The sequence below is a fragment of the Equus asinus genome, chromosome 2 (genome assembly GCF_041296235.1).
Source record: "Equus asinus isolate D_3611 breed Donkey chromosome 2, EquAss-T2T_v2, whole genome shotgun sequence".
In the NCBI taxonomy this organism is placed as follows: Eukaryota; Metazoa; Chordata; class Mammalia; order Perissodactyla; family Equidae; genus Equus; species Equus asinus.
The window spans coordinates 177,721,866-177,746,502 of record NC_091791.1 but is presented as its reverse complement, the minus strand read 5'-3'; the positions used below and the strand labels follow the sequence as shown (position 1 = coordinate 177,746,502).

General features: G+C 39.7%; 1 protein-coding gene across 7 annotated transcripts in view; it reads right to left on the bottom strand.

Annotated features, from left to right (window-relative positions):
- The window catches only part of AKAP6 (A-kinase anchoring protein 6), a 458,830-nt gene that overhangs the window by 125,930 nt on the left and 308,263 nt on the right, over nucleotides 1–24,637 (bottom strand). For all 7 annotated transcript variants that reach the window (XM_070504219.1, XM_014857147.3, XM_070504220.1 and 4 more), the window contains one exon: nucleotides 3,335–3,483. In XM_070504219.1, the coding sequence (XP_070360320.1) occupies nucleotides 3,335–3,483 (149 nt within the window). The remainder of the gene's footprint in view (nucleotides 1–3,334; nucleotides 3,484–24,637) is intronic.

Sequence of the window (24,637 nt, the reverse complement as noted above, 5' to 3'; positions counted from 1 at the left end):
GTTTTCACTTAATCCTACTTTGCAATGTTTTTGCCCAAACTTCCTTGTGGCTTAAATGAAATTCCCTCAAGACTCTTCCATTCCTTCATAGTAGGAAGATACCATAATTTAAATTTCATACAGTATGGAATATGCACAACGTGGGATTTTGGGGAAAAAATGTTTATCAAGGGGCCGAATGAAATCCTCAGAGAGAAGGCAGAGTGTGACTTTATGGATTGGCCACTACATTCTGACCCAGGGTTCTGAGCTGAGATCTTAGCTTCATCTTAAACCATCATCCCAGACAAGCCAGTCACTCAGCCTTTATGCCTCTCAGGTCTGTCATTTATAAACCGAACAAAAGACATGGTTTGTAATCCACACTAAGTCTTGACAGCAAGTAGGATGCTACTTAATGAATTGAACAACATCTTTGGAATTCAAAATGAAATCAGATAATCTCTTGACAAAAAGAGGTGTTGGAAAAAGAGAGAACTACACTTTACAAAATATACAAAATGTAAGTTTCCTTGACAAACTCTCCTCAGAGCATCATGCCATGCACATAGTAGGCCTTCACTGAATATTTATTGGATGAAAGAAACAAAACAATCTATAAGTGCTTTCATTTAAATCGGCAGAAGTCGAAAAGCACCAACCTGCTCCCGTTTAGAATCACCAGTGACTCACGCATCTCTCGTCCCTCCTGGAAGCCATGGTTTCCCACTCGGCGATGCTAGAGCCACTTAAGCCAGGGCCACATGTCTCCCACAGGGGAACACACTTTGTGACTAGAGCTCACACAGCCTCACATACATTAAGGGAAATCTTCCCGCTATACATATTCCTGACTGCGAGACACACAGTTCATTGTTGTCTTTAAGCTGTGTTATATCACCTTGATACACACCTGTCTGTCAAGCCAGAGAGGCTATAAATTCATTTCTAAATGATATTTTGGTTATGTAAAATTCTATCTAGTTGCTGAGTCTCCCCTGGAGCAGTCTTATACACTTTCAACTACATTCTCTTCTTAGCATGCATGTAGGCATGAGGAGAAAATAAAAATACATGAATTGTATCACCAACTTAATTTTCTCCTTAGTAGATTGGATATCTGCGTATGGAATGAAGACCCTGGAAAGCCCACGCTATTCCCACAACTGCTTATTGGAAACAATGCTCATTCTATGTAGCAAAAGGAACAGTTAATGAAGGTGATGTGTCAGTGGAGCAGATAATTTTACAAGGCTGTGTTCTTAAGGCTTCAGAATTAAGGATTTGACTGTGGGAGCAAAGAGTCTTGGGGGCAGAACACCCCAGATAACCTCACCCACGTGCATTTCTCAAACAATGCTTTCCTGTATGTAAACAGAAAATAGAAAGGAGTATATGGTTTTTGTCCTTAGTATTAAATAGCTGCCTTTTCTTCAGCACACTCTTAAATTTCTGCACAATGAACAGCCTTCAGCACCCCAAGGAGCATAAACAAAGGATATCAGGCAAGTTCACCTACTCCCACTCCACAGAACAACGCTTGTTGTTAACTAAGCAATTCCCAGGGCAGATCCATGATTTGTGGAGCGCGGAGTGAGCATGCAGGTTGGGTCCTTGGAATCTGAGGTCAGAAGCACGTGGTGCCAGCTCAGTCCCCAGGGTTTTTAGAAAACATGAAAATGTGACCTAAAGTTTGTGCTTGCATGTACACCAGAGACTAAGCATTTAGAGAAATTAAAGCACACTTACGCCTCAAAACAGCTTATTGTTCATGCTCCAAGGTTTAACCTTTTCTTTCTTATTTGCTGCTGTGCTTTTGCTCTTGTGAATAAATGTCTACTGAATTGTATAAAATGAATCAAATATACACATAACATGTCTATACATAAAAAATATCCTGATAAAGCAACAAATTTTACATGCAGGTAAATTTGAAATTTTGAAAAGTCCTTTCCTATTTCCTAAACAGAATTATGACTCTGATGCTTTTCCTCTATTCTTAAACCCTGGGTTACATTACAAGACAGAATTTGTAATCTGCATACTTAATTTATCCCAAAAAATTATATGAAAATTTAAAGTCCAATCATAACTATAACCACTTAAAAGATAAATGCAAAGAAGTGCATGAAAAGAACTCTTTCCTCCTGCCTTTTCAGGAAATGTTTTGGCTAGAGTTACACCCCATAAGTTTATACGATGCTATTAACATGTAACACAACTTGGGGAAACAGTTTCTCCCCCTTATTGTCTGGCTCAAGTATGAAAGTGAAATATGTTACTGTTTCCACTTTTATGAGTATAATTAAGTCACTAAGACTGTGAAATAATTAAATTTAATTACTATTCTTTTCCTCTTTAATAATCACCTACTAAGTATTAGAATTGAGCCAGAAAAGACTAATATATATTTATGCATATATAGAACGTCTTTTATAAATAAATACCATACACACACACAATGTTTGCCTAACTTTAAAGTCACTTGCAAATATCTGAATGCACGACAACTATTCAATAATACAAATAGTATAATACGAATGCAGCCATATGTCTCAGGCTGGATGAAGCTGTTGATGGGTCACTGAAGTTGCTGGGTCTTTTCACAGACCACAGACAATCAAGTGCTAGTCTATTATTCCAATTGACTTTATGTACAGCTAATTGGTTAGCCCATGGTCTCTAAACAATTATTAAATACCTACATTTTTCAGGAAAATTGTGTTCTACTAAGTTTCCAAGGAGGTTCTGGTGTTTAAAAGTTTCTTAGATAGACTTTAAAATAAATGGTGAGGGGCTGGCCCCGTGGCCGAGTGGTTAAGTTCACGTGCTCCGCTGCAGGCGGCCCAGTGTTTCGTTGGTTCGAATCCTGGGCGCGGACATGGCACTGCTCACCAAACCACGCTGAGGCAGCGTCCCACATGCCACAACTAGAAGAACCCACAACAAAGAATATACAACTATGTACTGGGGGGTTTGGGGGGAAAAGGAAAAAAAAATAATAAAAATAAAAAAAACAAAAAAAATAAATAAATGGTGAAGTTTAAAAAGGGAGAAATACACTGGAAAAAAATTTATAGAGAAGAAAGACCAATACTATAGGCACAGTGTAGTCACAAAAACACACATAAAATCACAATAATAATGAAGCTAGGAAGTTCTGGGTTAGATGACAGAGGCTGATAAAATCCAGTCTTCAATCTGGCACGAATGGAAGAACGCAAACGCCTAGTCTATGGAGTTTCTCCTTGTCTGTTAGCTTGGGAGGAGGTGCCCACCTAACACCTACCAGTGGAAGATCATGGGAAAGGTAGAGGTTAGTGAGAATAAAACAACAAAAAGAATAGCTCCCTACCCATCGCCTCCCACTGAATGAACTTTTGACATATCAGCAAACTCTTCTTTTCTCTTGCTGCTGCTCGTGTACTGCTCGCTGTACAGCTTCAGGGACATCTGCTCAACAGCATCTCTTTGCGCTTCCAGGTAGCATAGTTGAACCTCAGCCTGGAGAGAGAAACAAAGAGGAATTGCTGCTTTAATCCAGAAGGAATGCATTTCAAGCGAGGTGTAACAACTCAAAGAATGAGAATTGTTCATATCATTATACTGCTCCTTTTCGGGTTGGGTTTAATGGGATCAGCTGGGCATATTACAGAATTATATTTTAGATCTGAATCTTATAAGTTCCTCCTTAAAATATGACCTGAATAAATGAACTCTCAGAAGACTCAGTAAATATCACAAAATATCCCTGAGATCATAATACTGTATGATGAGACTTTACATAAAAAGTCTGCGAAATTCCTTAATAATATTCTTCCTCATATTGCCACATTGTAACATTTATTTTTTTAAAGATCCCCCTCCAACCCACACATTTGCATGGACACATATTCTGAAGATTTCTCTCCCTCTTCCCTGAGGAGAATGAAAGCACCTACTACTCATTCTGATACCTCTTCAATAGTGACAACAGACTTCCTCTATTACATTCTTTTGGTTCTCTGTACTATTGTCTTAATAATTTTTAACACAGAGGGAATAGTGATTTTGCTTACATGCAGGTTTGGATTGTTAAATCTTTCATAGTTAGTGGGGAGTCACTGTAGTGAGGGAGAGGTAGCAAGTTCACCACACTGTTTTCTATCAAACCAAGGTCAAAAGAATGCTGAACAATATTTGGCATGGAAATGTACTGAATAGATGCTTTATTTATTGCAGCTGTTGTGATCCTGTGGCTTTAGGGCTCCCTAGAACACCAGATGAGACGGGAATGAAGTCTTCCCGGTGGTACACTTGCCCATGGGAAACGGGAGGAGGCAGTGCTGAGTTCACGTGCCCTGTGGACCAAAGGAACTCTTATTTTCTTTTGGCACGCTTCACTAAATCCAAGTATGTCCCTTAACATTTCTGATAAGCCTCAAAACTGCTACTTCTTTATAACTTCAATACATATTCTCCTGAGAAAAATGGTTCTGGGTCAGCCGTTGGGTAAGTTGCCAGAATTCTGTAGCACGTAAGAAAAGTTGAGTCAGACATGACCTATGCTTCGTGTCCAGAGACAACCAAGGCTTTTTGTCTGGCCTCTAGTTTTATAGACTCAACCACAGAAAAACAGAGACAGTTCTAAAGTGGCAAATGTTTAAAAGGGCAAATCAGGACTCTGTAAAGGAAACGGGTGGCTTACAAAATGTAAGATCTCAAATCATTCTAGAGTTCCTGTGTTGCTTCTTTACACAAGCAGCTAATTATGAATGTTCTAGATTGCTGAGAAAGAACTTTTAAAAAAATGCTAAAATTACTATATTCATATAATTGGAGTTTCAGGAATCAGTTAAAAAGTGCAGTCTACATATTGGTTCATGTGAACTTTTCTTGCTCAAACTAATTGGCTTGAATAAGAATAGACTCAACTGGATTAAGAATTAATTCAAATACTTAAACAAAGGGTAATGTTACATGGAGTGTATTCAGTTTGGGGGGAAGGGGCGTGGCTAGTGGGAAGGCACAATGGAAATGCTAGATACAGTGTTATTTAGCATCTTTATGAATGATGTGAAAGAGGAGCTATAAAGCACGTTAACGGCATTATAGAAGAGTCCCAACCAAAAGGTTTGTAGATATCATAAAACTTGGAGAAATAATATCTACTGACCTAAGAATATTTTTTAATAGGAGGAGATGTAAAACTGAATATCGGGAGTCAACGATTAGAAAAAACGACAGAATATATCTTTCAAAAGAGCATACAATATTCTTATGTGACTAAATATGAGATAATTGAGAGATATTGAACAATAGTCAAAGAACTTAAAAATAATAATGCTCCCAAATGCCACCTCCCACCCCTCCCCTCCTCAAAGCTATGGGGATATGGGGAGGTCACCCCACACCAAATATTCCATTGGAAACACCATTGGAATACTGCAGCTGCACCATTAGGTGCCAAGAAGCGTGTTTGATCCCCAGAGGTTCCCACCCGTTTTTCACCATCCTAAAGCAACAAGCTGGAGTGCTGCTTGCTCTGGGTAATGATCTCACAAACACATGCCACTGGTCACAAAGAGGATCAGAAAGAGGGTAGCAGACTTAACAAGGACTCATGATTACCACGGAAAAACAACTGGAGTTCATCTCTTTGAGATCCTAGGCCATTTCCGTGTACACAAGGGAACACCTCACACATGAGAGGGAAACGTGGAAAGGAGTTCAGAGAACAGTGCTGAGAGCAACTCGAAAGGTAATTAGTTACCTTACGAAAATGGTTGAAACGTTGTAATCTAAGACTTTTATTGCACAATGTCTCACAGGCATTTGACATAGGAAACATCACTGTACTAACAAGTAGATGAATTAGACGGCCCAGGTCTTTGGTATCCATATTTATTTCTATCTCTGCTTCCAGTGATTCATTTCCAAATATGATGATAAAAATAGACCCAAAGCATCTCCATCTGCTAAGGTTGAATGGCTTTGCCAGTCTAAATCTCTCAACTTAACTTTTTCTCCTACTGCATCTTAGTCCAAAGATAAATTTTCAGGAAGATTTGAAGAAAATACATTTCTTAAGAAAAAGGTAACACTGAATCTCTGATTAAAAGAATTTTACAATAAATAAAATTTATTATCCCCCTATGATAATAGTGGATACTTTGAAAAGTGACTATATTTTATAATTGGAAATTTAGCCTGATTAAATAATATGACTGATGTGTAATCAACAAGATCTGGCAACTTACTCATTAAGGAAAACAAAAGGGAACAAGAGGGAACCGACTCAATGACAGATCCAACTCTTATTTCCTGGTTGCCGACAGGCCCCCGGTGTGATTGATGGGAGTGGGAGTATAAAAGAGCAACACAGGGTCCGGCTCGGTGGCGTAGCAGTTAAGTTCACACATTCCACCTCAGCAACCTGGGGTTTGCCAGTTCAGATCCCAGGGGCAGACCTACACACTTCTTGTCAAGCCATGCTGTGGTAGGCGTCCCACATATAAAGTAGAGGAAGATGGGCATGGATGTTAGCTCAGGGCCAGTCTTCCTCAGCAAAAAGAGGATTGGCAGCAGATGTTAGCTCAGGGCTAATCTTCCTTAAAAAAAAAAAAAGAGCAAGAAGGGTGGATGGAACAAATGAACTGGATTTGAGTCTTTTGGTTTGAGGTACTGGTGGGAAATCCAGAATGAGTTCAGCAAGCAAGAGGAAATATTAAGACTGAAGTATAAAGCTAGAGGCAAGAGTTGACACTAGGCGACGAAATGAGACTGCCATGGGAAAGAGTGTACGATAAGAAGAGAAAAAGGATCAGTTCTCACTTACTCCAGTCTAGGCCTGCATTACCCCTTGGCTGACCTAATGTTATGGATTCTGAATCATTCTCCTCAGTCCCCAAATCCATTGTATAGATGGTTCATTGATTGATCTTTCTGAATCCCAGCTGAGATCACTGGTGGTGGTTGTTTCAGGGCTTAATTCTAGACCTCTTTTCTTTATTTATACTGTCTTCCATGGCTTTCAAGGCCATCCATATAGTAATGGCTTCCAATCCTCTCATCTGAGCTTCACATTTATATATCCAACATACCATCTCAACTTACTAGTTGGATTTACTTTAGGCATGATTGTTCAAAACAGAACTCTTCATTCTCACCCTCATCACGTTCCCCCAAAACTTTCTGTACTTGGGCCTTTCCTTTTTAAAAAGCGGCGCCATCTGGTGCTCAAGTCAGAAACCTGGAAGTCAGCCTTGACTCCTCTTCTCCATTTTCTATAGCCAATTACTCCCTAAATTTTGTTGATTCCTCTTCCAAAATGTCTCTCCAGTGTGTCTCCCCAGTCTGCACTGTTGCCAGCCTGGTCCAAACCTTCATCATCTCTCCCTACAGTGCAGCAATTATCTTCTAACTGAGATCTCCCCTGGCCTATTTCTGCCCCTCAGTCTTCCTTTACAGTGATCAGAGTGGTTTTTATATGAATCCATGAGTCGGTTTCATACTGCATTCAGATCTGAAAAACAAACTTCTTCCATGGCCCAGAGATTTGGTTCCTGCCTACTTCAGACCTCCTTGTCTACTTGTCTTCCTTTGATCACCATGCCCCTATCATCCTTGCTTTCTTTCAGTTCTTTAAAAAGTCCACTTTCCTGTCTCAGGACCTTTGCACGTACTGTTCTCTTTCTTTTGAACATTCTCTTGCTAATGTCTTTTCATGCTTCAGCTTTTAGCTGACTTACATCTCAGAAAGCCCTTCTCTGACCGCCCCCCATCAAAAGTAGACCCATTCTATTTTTCTCTATTTCAGAACAATGTTAATTTCCTTCACAGCACATATCACAATTTACAATTCTCGTATTTGCTAGCTTACACTTTTTCTGTCTCTCTCTCCAGACACCAAGCTTCTAAAGGGTCTGTGTCTGTCTGTCTCCTTTGCCATTTTATATTCCCAGCACCTTGGCAATATCTGGAACATCTTAGAAGCTCAGTAAATAACTGTTGACTGAATGAGTCGTACATGCATTCATCCACCCATTTACTGCTCATATGCTCACTGAGCATTTATCACATGTCAGGAACTGCACCAGGGACTGTGGGTACAAATAAGAACAAAACATAGTCCCTTCTCCCAAGGGATTGCAGTGTAGTGGAGGAAAGAGCTACGCCAACGGACAACTACAAGTGTACCAAGTGAAATGATAGTAGGGGTGAATGTGAAATATAACAACTAATTTTCCGAAGGTGAGGAATGGGCAGTAAAAGCTTGATAGAGGTGACATTTGAGCCAGATCTGGGAATATGGGCATGACTTTGCCAGGTGAAGGAGATGGATATATTTTTAGGCAGAGTAACTCATTTGTTCCGAGGCCCAGGGTCATGAAAGGACGTGGCATGTTCAGAGAATGGTGGCTGGAGTATGTTTAGAGAATGATGGCTGGAGCTTTGGGGCATTTGGACAAAGAGGCTAAAGTAGAAGGGGATAGACTGTGGCAGATGTCACGTTAGGGAATTTGGGTACTGTCTAATGATGTGACAACAGAAAATGTCATTATTTCTACAATGGCCTTAATCTTCCTCCATCTCCCTTGTTCTGTCATGGCAAGATAGTCATCTGATGGGTTAGTCCAAATATGCTCCTAAAGCTCCTACCTCCTGGTGTACTTTGAGAATGTGGCGTTGAGAAGGGAATCAACAGTTTCCCTCAGGCCAGAAGCCCAGCATCCCAAACCGTGCGAATGCCTTAGAAAATCTAGTACTTTGTACCTCTAGTAAACTTTAACATAATGTTATGGACTGAATTGTGTCCCATCCCCTCACATTCAGACATTGAAGCCCTAACACCCCAATGTGACTATATTTGGAGATAGGGTCTTTAAGGAGATAATTAAGGTTAAATGAAGTCTCAAGGGTGAGGCCCTAATCCCATAGGACTGGTGTCCTTAAAGGAAGGTGAAGAGTGGACGCACAGAGAAAAGGCCATTTGAGGACACAGCAAGAAGGCTGTCCGCAAGCCAAGGAGAGAGGGCCTCACCAGAAACCAAATCTGCCAACACCTGGATCTGGGATTTCCAGCACCCAGAACTGTGAGAAATAAATTTCTGTTGTTTACACCGCCCAGTCTGTGATACGTCGTTATTGCTGCCTAGGAGATTGACTAGTACACACGATAAAGTTAGAACCCTGCCTTCTCACCCGAGGTTTAACACAACTGCTGTGCTGCTTCTCATGAGGAGCACGTCCCCCCTTTATTCCGTATGCACCTAGAGCCTGAATCACTAGAGATACTCCTCTTCAAATTTAGACTACAAATTAACAATTTAATCAGAACGCAAGACACAATGTTCTAAAATATTTTATTTAAATTTGGCTTGGTATATAGTGATCCAAATTCAGTGATCTACTTCAGGGCCTGAAAAATTACTCAACCATCTAATCCCTCTGATATTGTGTCTAATAACAAAATAGCTAGCCCATAAAAATTGGGGGGGATAAATTTTAGTCATTCTAACAACCTTTAGGGATTAAACACGCAATCATTTTTATAATCACATAGAGACACAGGCCTTATCCTTTCCTTAAAAAGCACTGATTTAGTTAAGAAATATCATTTATTTCATTATCACTGCACATCCCAGCATCCTTTGTTGGGTTGAGCATCCTGAGAATGTTAAAGTTCGTTTGATTCTTTCTTAACTCATATGCTTGTAGGTCTGCCTGCTCACTCACGCTGTACTTCACAGCTTCCCGCCATGTTTACTCGCCCACTTGCATCTGGATCCACGTCCTCTTCCTTCCCTCCTGGTTCCATGGAAACTGTCCATATTTCTATCTAAGACCAACCCCCTTCACTTGTGCACCAGACCGCCTCTTATCTACGCAAAGATTATCACCCCCGAGGCTTCGGCTTTCTCTCCTGCGTCAACTTTTTCCTCTCTACTGTACTGTTCTCATTAGCACATTAGCAAAAGAAATGCTGTAGTTTTTCCCATGGTGAGGAAAAACAAATAATCCCTAGACACCAATTGACACCTATCCTCTGGCTAAAGCTCCATTTCTCTGTTCTCTGTTACAGCAAAATCACTTTTACACGTGTTATCTGTATTCACTATGTCCAATTCCTCTCCTCTTTTCTCTTGAACACCCTCCCCATGCCACACTCCCCATGCCAGCGGTCAGTCCTCAGTCCTCAGTCCTCAGTCTATCCCCATCTGCTCCAGCAGGGCTGGGGGGCACACCCTGGGGGCATTTGGTCTTGTTTGCATGACCGGTCAGTCTCTAACCTCCCTCAGGTCTTTGCTGAAATGTCATCTTCTCACTCAGGCCTTCTCTGATCTCCTACTTAAAACTTCAACTCACCCCCACCCCCACGAATCCCCCTCCTCCTTCACACAGATTTACCATATCTCACCAAAATATGTTACTTATTTTGTATTGTCCATCTTCCCCCAGTGGACTGAAGTCCCCATGAGGGCAGGGACTTTGTCTATGTATTCACTGCTGTATCCCCAGCATCCAGCCCAGCACAGCACAGGGTATGTGACAGGCACTCTATATAAACTGGTTGAATAAATTTTACTGAGTTTGAAAATCTGAAATGATTTAAAATGTACAAAGAAACAAAACAGATAGTTTGAAGGCTGTAACCTCACTTGATTTTTAAAATCATTGGATTCATTCTCCCTTAGAAAGGAGACTACTTTTTCTTTGACAGAAAAGAAAATTATTGAAATACATAATTTATTTACTTTTCTCTAGGAAAAAAAGGAGGAAAAAGAAAAGCTTCTTTAATTCAAGAATCATTTGGTAATGTTTTATTCAGCTAACAGGGTGATCTGTAATATCTAATATGTCACATATTATATTAGAAATCAACCACGATGGTCACACACACAGAGAATGAAACTTCAGCTATTGGCTTCATTTGGTGATCCTCACAATCCATTTTAAAACTAAGTTTTAAGTGTTCTGGATGGGGGGCCCGGCCCCGTGGCCAGGTGATTAAGCTCATGCGCTCCGCTTCAGTGGCCCAGGGTTTTGCTGGTTCGTATCCCGGGCACAGACATGGCACCGCTCATCAGGCAATGCTGATGCGGCATCCCACAGAGCACCACCAGAGGCACTCATAACTAGAATATACAACTATGTACTGGGGGGCTTTGGGGAGAAGAAGAAGAAGAAAAAAAAAAGAAGACTGGCAACAGATGTTAGCTCAGGTGACAATCTTTAAAAAACAAAGAAAAGTCTTCTGGATAGGAGCTTGTTTTAGCCTAATAAAATCAGATTCTCCATTAAAAAAAATGAAAAGGAGTCATTGGAGCTTGGGGAGGAGACATTAACAATGCCACAGTGTGTTTTTGGAAGAATCCACAGTAACTCAGGAAGATCAGGGGATCCTGCAATATAATGGGGGGAACTGCATTTTTTCTCTGTAATTTTGTGATTTGGGAATATTTTCCTACTTTTACTACACAGTCTTCTTTTAACCTTTGATGCAGTATCTCTAAGCACATGCCTTTTTCTCTTCTTCCTCATACAAATACTTCTATGCCTCCCCTCTCTCTCCTCCCCAACTGGCCCAGATTGCTTCCTTCTTCTGGAAACATCTTCAGGTCTCAAGATCCCCACAGGCCCTGACAAGGACTTCCAGGGTTGATTAGAATCTACACTTGGAAATCTCCATGCTTTTGTTTGGCAGAGTTCTCCATACTCACTCCAGGATTTAGAGTTGTCACCTTTACAGCGTTTTGTTTTGTTTTTTTGCTCCAAGATAGTGGTTCTTTTATACATTTTTGCTTTGTCTTCATTGTTGGTGTCTCATAATTTCCTGAAATAACTCACCTTTGTGATTGAATTCAAAGCGCATTTCCTTTGTCCAGAAATGAATTATCTAAAGACGTTTAGTCACATATCCATGATTAGCTCTATTCTGGCTAAATACAAACAACATTTGGCATGACAACGGCCAAGGCCAAGAAGCTCACATTGGTCTTCAGTCCTGCACGCATGGCTGAGTGGAGGACCAAGGCTTCCTTCTCCTACAGAGTTGGAGCACAGAGTCACAGGACTAGGGAGCAATGCATTTCTTTGGAATACAGTTGATTAAGGGCCTTCAATTATTCATTTGACAAATGTATCTTGAGTGTCTCTTATGTGTAAGATATTGTACAACATACAAACCTGGGTGGGACATGGTGACTGCCCTCAGGGAAAACAGAACCTAGAATTACAGAAAAATTATACTAAATAATAGGAGCTAAAATATTCATTCTGGGGTAAGACCAATGTTACACGTCAGGTGTTGCCAAAGAAACAATTATTAAGTTTGTCAGAATGTCCTCATTATCATTGAATTTTAAAACATAAATATTTTCCCATTGTTAAAAATTAAATATATATCAAAAATTTAACAAGAATCTTAAAGCTACATCAGTGTTATACTCAGTGAAGACTATTATGTATACTAATCTTTGTACATTAGGATACAAAACTTCTATGACCATATTGGCAGCTCCAGAAAACCTAGCCTTAGATTCTCAAGGTTTATTTATATTCATGGATATCTTAAATCAGGACAACTGTGAAAGATAACTGATTTAAGTAAAAATATCATATTTGTATCTTTCAAAGGTCATCTTTATTTCTATTGACTTGATGCTGTTTGCAAGCCATTAAAAATGTTCACTCTAATGTTCAGGAAATTCAATTTGAAAGCTATATCCTTAATGATATTTGTTACACGGTAAGCATTTAAACAAAGTGGAAAAATTAACACAAATGCTATTTTCATTATTTCTTCTGTATTTGTTTGCGTGTAAAGAAAAATGTCTTCTTCCTCCATTTAAATGATAGATGAGATGCTTATTAAAAACAACGCCCACCACCTCCACCTAGCAAACATGAAGAACAAATGCGCCCCATCATCGCAATTGCGGAGAGCCTCACTCGCCCCCAGCCTCCTCCTCTTTGTAATGCAAGTAGTTAAAGTCATTAAAAATTCAGCATTTTATGTCACGAGCTGGGGTGGGAAGGGAGTATGATTGCACTGTGTGGACTGGAGGGGATGATTAGAATTTCGATGCTTCTCCCTCACTGTTCCCTTAGCAAATCTCTGCACAATGACACAGGCATCAGGTCTATGTTTATATTCTACCGCCGCGTCCTTATTCCCATCTTCCAAATTTTACTACAGCAAATCCTTATTTACTTTCCGACAGGAACTAAAAATTAAAGATGTATAATATGAAGATACAATCTTAGCTTCTCTTGTCCTGCAGGACTGGCAGTTCCGTCTCAAGTACAATTATGCTGGCAAAAGCTGCTATTAACTCTATGACTGCAACGTGCACTCCAGCTCCTTTGAAATTCTATAAAATAGTTGTCCTTAGATGGCGATAGAAAGAAAGAAATGAAGCAGGAACAACAAGAATTACTTTACATACTAATAATAACAATTTAGTTATCAAAACACAACTGAACAAATGTGCCTTTATACTGTTCTTTTAAAAATTTAGCCTCCTAGGGTTCTAATAATCAGGGCCTATGGTTCAGGAATGCACAGCAGCACTCAGCTCAGTGCCTGTATCCTCATTTCAAAGAGAATCATTCAAACCGACATCCACCCTGTCAAGAATCTCGACTTTGAGCTGCTAATGTAGAATAAAAATCAATATAAATTTTGATCATTTGATGAATATTTACCTCTTTCTTTAGTGTTTGGGGATTTAGAATTGAAAAGTGCTGAATCAAGTCATTTTATTTTTTTGTGTTTGTGCCAACACCAATTTACTACCCTCCAGAAAGTTCCTGAACAAGATGTCTCAGGTGGCAGGCATGTTGGTTTTTCCTGTCAATCATAACAGCATGTCAGTAGGGAACCATAATCATTTCCCTTTCATACTCTTAGTGTTCCAAAAAGGAATATTTTGATTACTACCCTAGAAAAGGTAAACTTTCTCATTTAGACACACTGTTGTAAGCCTGGGTGTCTTTGTTTTTGGCACTCAGCTGAGCCTAAATTGATATGATCTATTAAAAGTTAAACACTTTATCTTGGGCTCCAAGGGTCATGAACAATAAATAGAGTTTACAAATCAGTTCCTCTACAAGTAGCACTCAGTATCACCTCTAAGACAAAGAGCTTTTATAGAAGCTGCCATCTTTCTCCATGAGTGTTCTGAAAAATAAGAAAATATCAAGTGACTGCTCTAACCAGCAGAACGACTTCACAGTAAAAAAGACTACATTTTTATTATAAATGAAAAGAAAATGCTCTACAGGCAAATGGTTCTAAAAAAGAACTTGGCAATTAAAATGTGATTCCAGTGTGAGGCTAGTTAAATGAGTAGAGCAACATGCCACCATTTTTACTATGATACTTTGATACATAAAACAAAAGCTTACTGTTCTTGCAGAATGTTTCCAGGGATTTTTAAAAGAATGGTCTTTCCCAATTTGAAAAAGACTAAATTAATTGTAAGCACCAAAAAGGTAAGCTATTCTCATTTAAAAAAAACCTCACATATGACGTAGTGGCAAAAGATTCAATATTAAGGAGACATTTTTTTGGTTCCTTATAAATTAAATAAAAATGGCAGCAGCTGCCTTTCCCAAGGATGATATAGCCCTGGACAATCATTAGATATTATGTAGCCAGATGTTTTAAATAAAATAGGTATTTAGATTGCTAGATACCTTGCTAGATATGAAGGCAATTATAGGATGTCTTTGTTAAATTACATTTTTCATTTTTGTGAGGGGGAAAAAAGAATTGTCCTGGAAACAGTACCGACAGGAAATGATCCTATATCTAAAACAGCTGGAGACTGTAACTAATATAAATTTACTTGAAAATAAAAATGCTCTGTGCCCCTGGAGACATGCAGTAACATGCCATAAAAACAGACGAGAATATAAAAGTATTTAAAAGGAGGGAAAAAACATTTTATCTAGATATTATACTGAGATGTGATTCACTGATAAATGGCAAGTATTTGAAGATGAAGAAAAGAAAGAAAATCAAAAGAATAATTTTAAAACTTGCACTACACAGGTTATTTAAAATCATATTTGTAGGAAATATCAAAAACATTTTTCTAGGAAAAGTCCTTTGCTTTTCAACATATTAGTTATTAATCAATTTGCTAAAGTCATAATAATGTAAAGACAGATAATTGTGTTTAACTGGGAAATTCTAGTGAAGCAAATGATGCTTTCTATGAGTAAGGCAAAGACCACAAATATTGGATAAGAATATTCGAGTAAATCTCAAAGCCATGTGCAATAGCCTCCACACAAAAGCTCCCACTACCTTTGTCCACTCCCGCATCCCCCACTCTTGTTAGAATTAAAAAGACATCTGATACACTAATTTATGTGAAATATTCACAGCCATTAACATCTTGACATAGTACCCATCTCCAAGTTCATGAATTTCAATATTCTTCACTTAAAGACTGAAATGCATGAATCTACAAGACAATTTTAAGAAAGGTTATGGGTGGAAATCTATTTTCTCAGCACGAGTGAAGAGAACCTGGAAAAGCACCCCCACATCTTGGGTGTCCACCTCCCTCATCTACACCTCAGACTCATCCTGGCCCTGCTCCTAGGGGTCTGGGTACCAGGCGGGAGAAGACCATGTGATCAGGAGAAGACTGGGATTTCCTACCAGGCCACAATTTGTACAGCCAGAGAAGATCGAAGAGCCTCAGAAGTGAGCTTATGCATGTCAACTGGAAAGGAAACTCAACAGGAAGAAAGTGGAAGGGGCAGAATAACAGCAGAGTGGAAGAGTGAGGGAAAAAGCAAGAGTGTACGATGAGTGTGAATAATGGTTGTCACAACAGTGCCCACAGAACCCAAAACGGAATGTTCTTAAACAAAATTCTTTTGTAGGTTGAAGTTGCAATATTCTCAAAAATGAAACTCTAGAACCCAAACTAAAACTCAAACCTATTTGCTGTAGACTAAATGTTTGTGTCCCCTCAAAATCCATATGTTGAAACTCAAACCCCAGTGTGATGGTATCAGGAGGCAGGGCCTTTGGTAGGTGACTAGGGTATGAGGGTGGAGTCCTCATGAACGGAATTAAGACCCTTATAAAAGAGACCCCAGAGAGCTCCCCTGCTTTTCTGCCATGTGAGGACACAGACGGCCGTCTGCGAACCAGGAAGCAGACCCTCAACAGAAAATGAATCTGCTGGCATCTTGATTTTGGACTTTTCAGCCTCCAGGACTATGAGAAATAAATTTCTGTTGTTTATAAGCCACCCAATCCATGTTACTCTGTTATAACAGACTAAGACAATACCCAATAATTCTTCCCTCCTTTCTACATGTTCACCAAATATTAAAGGAGCTTTCTGGTAGATCCATGACAAAGCCACACACACACACACACATACACACACACACACACACACACACACACACACTTGCACAAAACTTTGCAACAGTAATTTCTATTGCCGGGCATTTGTATCATCCTTATGACTACATGGATTGATCGTCACTGCTGCTTAGAGCTTACAGAGGTTGGCTTGTTGCTTAGCTGTTCTTGAAAATACTCACTAGCTTTTTGTTGTTTTATTTGGAAGAAACTGAAAAAGAAATACAAGTACACATTTTTTTTCCTCTTCAATAGCTTGATTCCTACCCAGTAGGCATACTGCTATTCTAAGTAAGGGATAGGTTAAATAAAATTGTATCATCCTGCTTTCTCCTCACTCTTGCTTACCTCAGTTATATCTTCTTCTGTTCTTTATTTTAGAAGCAGAGTGAAAAAATGAACTATTGCTATCTCCTGAGCTGAAAGACTAGTTATAAAAGGATTCGTAAACATTTCCCTGTCCCAAGCAGATAAATTTTTACAAAGACTGCTCCATTATTATTCTACATTTCCATTATTCTATATTTCTCCCTTACTGACAACACAATGATAGGTATTAGATGCTATGCTCAAAACCTATTTAAACGAAAGATCTGACCTCGACCTCCACCAGTGCGTTGCAGTCATATCTCTCCTTGGGTACCAGTGTTCAGGGGCCTGCCTTGTTTGGCCTTCACTGTCCATCACTCCCCCTGAGCTGCTCTCACCCTTCCCCACTCATTCCAGCTACACTACAATTCTTTAATTCCTTGAATGAACCTTGTTCCTTCTCACCTTGAACATGCTACTTCTTCCACCTAGAATTTTCCTCCTTTCTTCTTCACATGGCTATCACCTTCATATCCTTTAGGTCTCAACTTCTCAGTTTAAATGTTACTTCTTTCCCTGAACATCTTATCTAAGTATCTTCTATTATTCTCTCACTCAGGTCTTACTTATTTTCTTCCTAATATTTACCATATCTTTCAATTATATTTATTTGACTGAATGATTTTTTTTTTGCCTTATTTGCATGGCTGCTTTTTCTGATCCATATCGCGCTGAAATGTAAGTTCTACAAGAGCAGGGGCCTCATCTTTCTTGTTCATGCTTGTATCTCCAAGGCCCAGAAAATCGTGTGTTGAATGAGTTAATGAATTAGTGAGTTGTTGAGGGAAGGCTCATGAACAATCTCAGTAGGAGGCTTGAAGGAGAGGTGATGTCTGTGTAGAAAGCAGAGCTCCTTGGCCAGTGCTGACAAACACCTCAGGCTGCCAGTCTGAGAGGTAAGATGTGAATGGTGGCATTCAAGAGACTTCCTGAGCTGTGGCAGGATAAATACCCTTAAAAGGGATGCTTTGACCAAAGTCTCCTGAGATTCCTTCAGCTGAAGAAATAGATTGGGTTTGTCTAAGAATTGTAAACAAGAAAACTCCTGGGGGCTATTAAGCCTTTATGTTACACATTTTAATTTAAAGTTATGATGCTTAATTTTAGTAGGTCTCTATGATACTTTAACCCCGGAGATAAAAGACTCAGTTGACCTAAGACATGGGGAAAATATGTCACATTCCAGGCCATAGTGGGAAGCAGAATTCTTAGTCACAGTAGGTAAGAACAGTTGAACAACATATAACAGTTAGGAGAGGAAAGTTCAAATCACAAGGAACTAAGGGAAAATGAAAATGCTTGATAAATAGCCAAACCCCCTAAGATGAGTTCACAGAGACTCCAAAACCCATCTGATTGGGCTGTCAATTATCAAAGGGGAGAGGGATGGAGCAATTTACCTCTTGAAATGCCAAGAATTTTTCTTTGAATTTTATTTCTTCCATTTAGGATGGAAGCCTGAGATGTTTCATGCCCTTAAAAAGAATCCGTTCTGTGGATGACTGTCAAGATATAAACACCAATTATAACGCAATTAGGTATTATTGGAGCTGCTTTTCTTCACACAGAATGGCTTTAGACCCAATGACTTTGGAGTTCTTGTTTCTGATTTAACTATTTATGCCCTCTGCTATATCCAGGCTAGAAGTTATTCCTTATGATTCTTGATGTGACAGCCTAGGGTAGCTTGTCTCATCTTTCACATGATATGTTAAATTAAGATGGAAAAATAAATAACAAAAGTTGTAATAAGTATCAAGAACAACAGTAAGTAGCCTCAAAATAAGAGCCTAAGAAGTCTCATTTCAGGATGAGTTTCTAGGCCTTGAATTTTCAGCACCATTTGGTTGGCCAGGTCTTTTTATTTTCCTCTGTGGCTTACATAATTAAAGATGACCGTGTAAGTTGATATCTGAAGGCATAACTCTGTCAAAATTTGGAGAAGGAACAAAGAAGGAAGTAGTTCTGTGCTTGGGAGAAAGATATGTGGGCTGCATGGAATTTCTCATGGTTCTGGGCAGTTGAACCAACCCTTGTTATGAAGTGACATTAAAACTCTTTTGGTGATCTGCTGTTGGTAATCACAGGAATAGCAGGTACGCTTGAATTTGAGTCATCATATCCACTACTCGCCAGCTTGTTCAACATCCACCGTACAGCAGTATGATTACGTTTCCCCTTATGATGGCCCATATGAGAAAAGGTCTCTCTGTGAGTTTCCTATAGCATATCTTCAGTCATATCATTGTTCTGATTTAAAAATAAAATAAAAGCAACAAAGAACAAAAGACATTTAGTGGGTGCCATTTTCTTTAGAATAAAATTCAAATGTCTTAGCACAGTATTTAAATACCACTTATGGTTGGATCCCAGACCACCTTCCCCTGTATCCTTTGTGACCTCTTTTACTGACAAATAGCAAACCCCACTTATAATCACATCAACCGGGTCCTCCCAGGTACACAGCTTTCCCACCTCTGCTTCTCAAACTTCCTTCTATTTCTGCAACTCCACATCCCACCATTCCTCCAGGCTCATAACCTCCCACGTCACCTGAATTCCCTGGACACGGGATCTGCTCCTCTATTACAAAGCGTGTATCTCTTTCCACCTTATAGATATTCATGACTCCTCTATCTTATTAGATTTTAAGCTTCCCAAGAATAAGATAGGAGGCAGATTTATTTTGATATCGCATGTTCCCGACACATAGTAGACACTCAATAAGTACTTACTAAATGAATATTTGCTGAATGAATGAGGCAAAGACAGGGTCTCGTACAGCTTGTTTCTATCAAAAAGAGCTGAAGATATCATTTAAAATATCCTTTTAAAAGTTTGGGGCAGGAAAAGAACAAAGTGAGCATGGGACATTTTCTTGTGCCAGAAAGCAAAGAAGCATTCCTTGATTAGTGGGGATATGTCAAAAAGACACAGAAACCATCATGAAGAGGCTCCCTTTTGGCAAATTTTGGACAATCTAAGCACAAAAAAGAAGAATTATTGTAATTTTTTTAGTGTATTGAAGAAATAAAAATCAATCTGTAATTATACTCAAATGAGAGAAAGAAAAAAAGTGTCACTCCTGAAGGTGGCTATTACACTAACTCCTTACCCCAAAAATTGGAAAGTAAAGAGGAAAAATTAGGTACTTCACTTGCTTTTTAAAAGAGGAACTGTAGTTCATCTGAAGTTGATGAGAGGAAGCTTTACAGAAAAAAAAAATGCCAGTTAAAAATATGGAAGAAATAATAGAAATGGAAAACTATCACTTGACAACCCCTAAAGAAATAATTGATTCCAGCAAGAATCATCAGTGGATTCTAAAACCATTAAGCGAACCTTTGATGGAGAACTGAATATTCACACAATGTCAAAGCATTGCCCCCAACAGATTACCTGCTAATTATAAGGGAAATCTCTTCTCTATAAAGAAGGTATCTAACTGTCACCACTTTAGCATCACAAACAGGGGACAACCCGACATGATGAGATGGTATACAAAGTACACATGCCAAAAATGTTTAACCTGAATCCAAGCAAGCCTCTGGACCAAATTTACAGCTTACAGGAAATAGGGAGTAGAGGAAAAGTTGCAAGACACCATGAGGAAGCAATCAGACAAATCTAGAATATAAAACATTTCATGTGATGATTCACCTGTTTCTTCAACTTGGTATTTAAAGGCTACTGGGACCTCAGATCGAGTGGAGTTCTGAGACAGAAAGAAATGTGTTGGAATAAAAGATGACAGCGAGGAACAAAGTCATTTTATATTGGTATTAAATGCACTGCTGTCTTCAATATGTTATTTAGCAGTTAGAGAACCAGCCCTAAGAGAGAACTGTATTCGTGTGTGTGTGTGTGTGTGTGTATGTGAGGAAGCTTGGCCCTGAGCTAACATCTGTTGCCAATCTTCTTTTTGCTTGAGGAAGATTGTCACTGAGCTAACATCTGTGCCAATCTTCCTCTATTTTATGTGGGATGTGGCTTGACGAGCAGTGCTAGGTCCATGCCTGGGATCCGAACCTGCGAATCCTGGGCCACCAAAGCAGAGCACGCAAACTTAACCACTATGCCACCAGGCTGGCCTTATGTATTTTTTTAAATGATAAACATCTTGCCTAATTCAGAATCCCATACCTGAAATGAAACTCTTTACCATTTTACTGGACATTTTTAAAAAACTGTAAGATTTTATATTTTACATAGATATTTATATTTTATAGTTCCATCCCAAATAATCTATTCTCCTATGAAACAAGTATTGATTTTATCCTGTTACTTGAATCAGAATGCAAATTAGCAGGTTAATTGCATGTGGTAATCCTGGGTTCACTCTTTCTCACTATTCACTGGGCACCTGGATAAATGCTTAAATCACCATGAGAATAATGTTCTGCTTGATCAGGAATCACTTGCTAATCAGATACTGATACATTTATACTTTTATGGCTATATGATTTCACGTACATTTTCTCATTTGATAATTATAACAACCTAGTGCTGTGCTCAGGTAGATCAGGTATTATTAGCCCCACTGAACAGGTGCAGAGGCCAGAGATCAAATAAATTAGTTTGCCCAAAGTCACATAGCTAATGAGGGGAAGAGCCCGGGCTTCTGGCTCCCAGTCCAGTGCTTCTTCACTGACCATCTCGGGGATCCTCGATAGCTAGCAGTCCTGCACTTTGCCTGGTACAGCTCACCACTCAGCTGCCTCTACCTCCTTCCCTTCACACGTCCTGGGTGTGGGGAGCAATGCAGCCTCACCGTGAGCATGTTTTTCTTGCCAATTATGACTGCTGGTTCCCAACCAGTAACAATTTCTTACCATTACCATCACGTATTGATACGCAGGGTTCACAGGGGCCTGTAGTCACTCAGAAATTTAGGGCTGGGGTTGCAACACGTGTTGAACACTTGGCCTCTCTGCATTCTTTTTGTTTCCCTGCTATTCCCTTCTGGAGACACTATCCCTGTTCCCCTCTGACCCCCGTCCCCACTTGCCACTGCTTTTCTGATTCGCCTCTCTAAGGCTTTTATGTATGTGCCATTCTGACTCCACAATATTTGCTCACCTCTTCCCCCTCCAATCTCCAGCTCCTCACTCCCTCGTCCCCTCACCTCCTGCCTCTTCCTCTTTAGTCACATTCCACCTGGCCCTCTGCTCACAGACACCTACCTTTTCTGAAGGGGACATCTGAACCCTTGATGCTTGGAAACTGAGAAGTTCAGACCCCGCTTATAGTAAATTGTTCCACTCCTTGTTCTCATTTTACTTGTTTGTTTGAGCCTGTGGCCCAAAGGCAAGGCAAACATCGGTCCAGTAGTTAAGGCGGGAGTCAGACAAGGGAAGATGGGCCTAACATTTATTGAAAAGCTGTACTTTGAACAGTCTTGTTTAATCCTCTCAATGTGAAGTAGATCCGGACAGCACCTGGGAAATTCACAGATTCCCTGGCAGGGCTTGCACATTCCAACACAGGCTCCATAGAGCAATGAAGGACTTACCTGGTAACCTGCGAGATAATCTGCCCTAGTCAGAGAGGAGGCATCAGTGGACATTGTCTCCCCCAATTCTACCTATCAGCTCCCTAGGGAATGTTGTCCTCACTCTTCCTGTTCTGTAGGAAACAATAAGTTCCCAAAATGAAAGCTCACTCTCTCTATGGTGAGTCTTGAAAGGTAGAGAGGTTTTGAAAAGTTAGGTGATCCTTGGGAGAAACTGAGAAAATGAGACATAGACGGTCAAGGACAAATGGCTGGAGTGAAAAAAAAGTGAAGAAGTATAGAGACAGAAATAGCCAAAAAGCCTTTTATATTTCATATAGGTTCCAGGAAAGTCACAAGATAGATAGTAAATTAAGAAAGAAGAATGGTGGGGCTGGCCTCGTGGCTGAGTGGTTAAGTTCGCGCGCTCCGCTGCAGGCGGCCCAGTGTTTCGTTGGTTCGAATCCTGGGCGTGGACATGGCACTGCTCGTCGGACCACGCTGAGGCAGCGTCCCACATGCCACAACTAGAAGGACCCACAACAAAGAATGTACAACTATGTACCGGGGGCTTTGGGGAGAAAAAGGAAAAAATAAAATCTTAAAAAAAAAAAAAGAAAGAAAGAAGAATGGTGAATTGGTTCACTAAACAGTCCACCTTCCTCACTCCATTTTAATTAGTGTTTCCATATTCTCCATGAACATCTAACCTTTCCATACATCCTCAAAACGTTACGTTTTAAATATTATTCATAATTTGGTGATGAATCAAATATCTTTCCAAAGCAGATTCCAGGTCCATGTAGGCCTCACAGACAACTTTAAAAAGTCTGTACTCATTTAGCACTGAGGGAAAAGCAAATTAATTTTCTATAATTTTTTTTCTATAACCTTTTTCACCAGGCTCTAAAGTCACTTATTTTCAGAATTCCCTCAAATCCCTGAACTAGAATATAGTGTCCCAGCCAACTCCTTCCTCCTGCCACCAAAACATCAAAGTTTCTTTTCAGGCTTTTTGAGTGATTGCCTCACAATTAGGAAAAGCCCAGCACACCCATTAGGTTGTCACTTCCCACCAGATGTTTTCCAGCTGTTCTCAATGTCTTTCTGCTAATGCTGCGCCATCTGCCACCTTAATGGTGCCACAATGGGGAATGGATGCTTTGGTGACTTTGCTCTCTGAGTTGTAAAGACCTGGCCCATTGCCTCATCCTGGGAAAGTCTGATCTGCATATTTGTCACATTTCTCCAACTAGTTGTTGCAATTATTCCATCTAGTAACTAACCAACATGGAGCCAGTTGTGACATGAAGTATGCGAACTCTCACCATCATATCTAAACCTTCATCACTCTTCATTAACGGACACATTCACATCTTATTTCCAGGAATAATATGTCCTGCCATCAGGAGGACACCTGACATCTTCTTGCCCAATCAATATTACTCCTTTTTACCTTAATTTTTTTTTACCAGCGTGTCAATAGCACCTCAGGACAGTAAGCAGTTAGGTGCCTTTTGTGTCACCTTGTCGGTTGTACCTTACACATGGAAATCTTATGCTCATTTGATATTCACTGCAGATAAATAAAGAAGATCCTGGCCCTTTGAGATCGATGGTCAGTTAGAGGCAAAGTCTGCCAAGGAATGCCAGTAACAGATGCTGATTTCCAGGGGCTGTAGATCAGTGTGTGATCTATTTGCGTATATTTTATTAAGGAGTTTACCGCTCCCTTCAATTATGTAGAGTAATGGAAACTATTTTTCTGAAACCATGATTGTATTAGATGTCAACAAACGTTAGCACCATTAGCTCATAATCCTTTGCAAAGACCCAATGGGAATGGCTGTTATTGAGACTTCAGCAAACATAACAGTAAGTTGAGTTGAATTGATATGCATACTAAGTCCAACCTATCTGTCTCCAGTCATCTATTTATATTTTAAGGTTGGGGCCTACCAAGTGATAACCTCATGTGTTATCTTGCAAGATAAAAACAAGCCTTCTGTGGCTCTCTTAAATGAGTAGGCTTTTAAAATATTTGTGCTTATGGTCACAAGCCAGATCTGCATACAGAATGGCCAGATTATAAACCTGGGACTGGAAGAGGACGTTAACATCATCCCTGTCAGCATAAATATATGTCCTTTGGTCTCAGAACACTGACTGTTTTATCTGGAACAAGTAGCTTCTTCCCCATTCCAGCTCATACTTAACTGAAATTAACAAAAATATCAGTCAAAGCAATAAGATCCCAAACATCAACTTCATGCTTTACTCGGAGCAGTCGTAAATGTAGCAACCATGTAATTGTCATGTGCTGGAAGTGAAAAGTTCACTCATTTCCACTTTAGTCAATAAATGTATTTAGATGTTTTGCAAACACTTAGAGTATCTCCAATTTACAAAACATGCTAGCA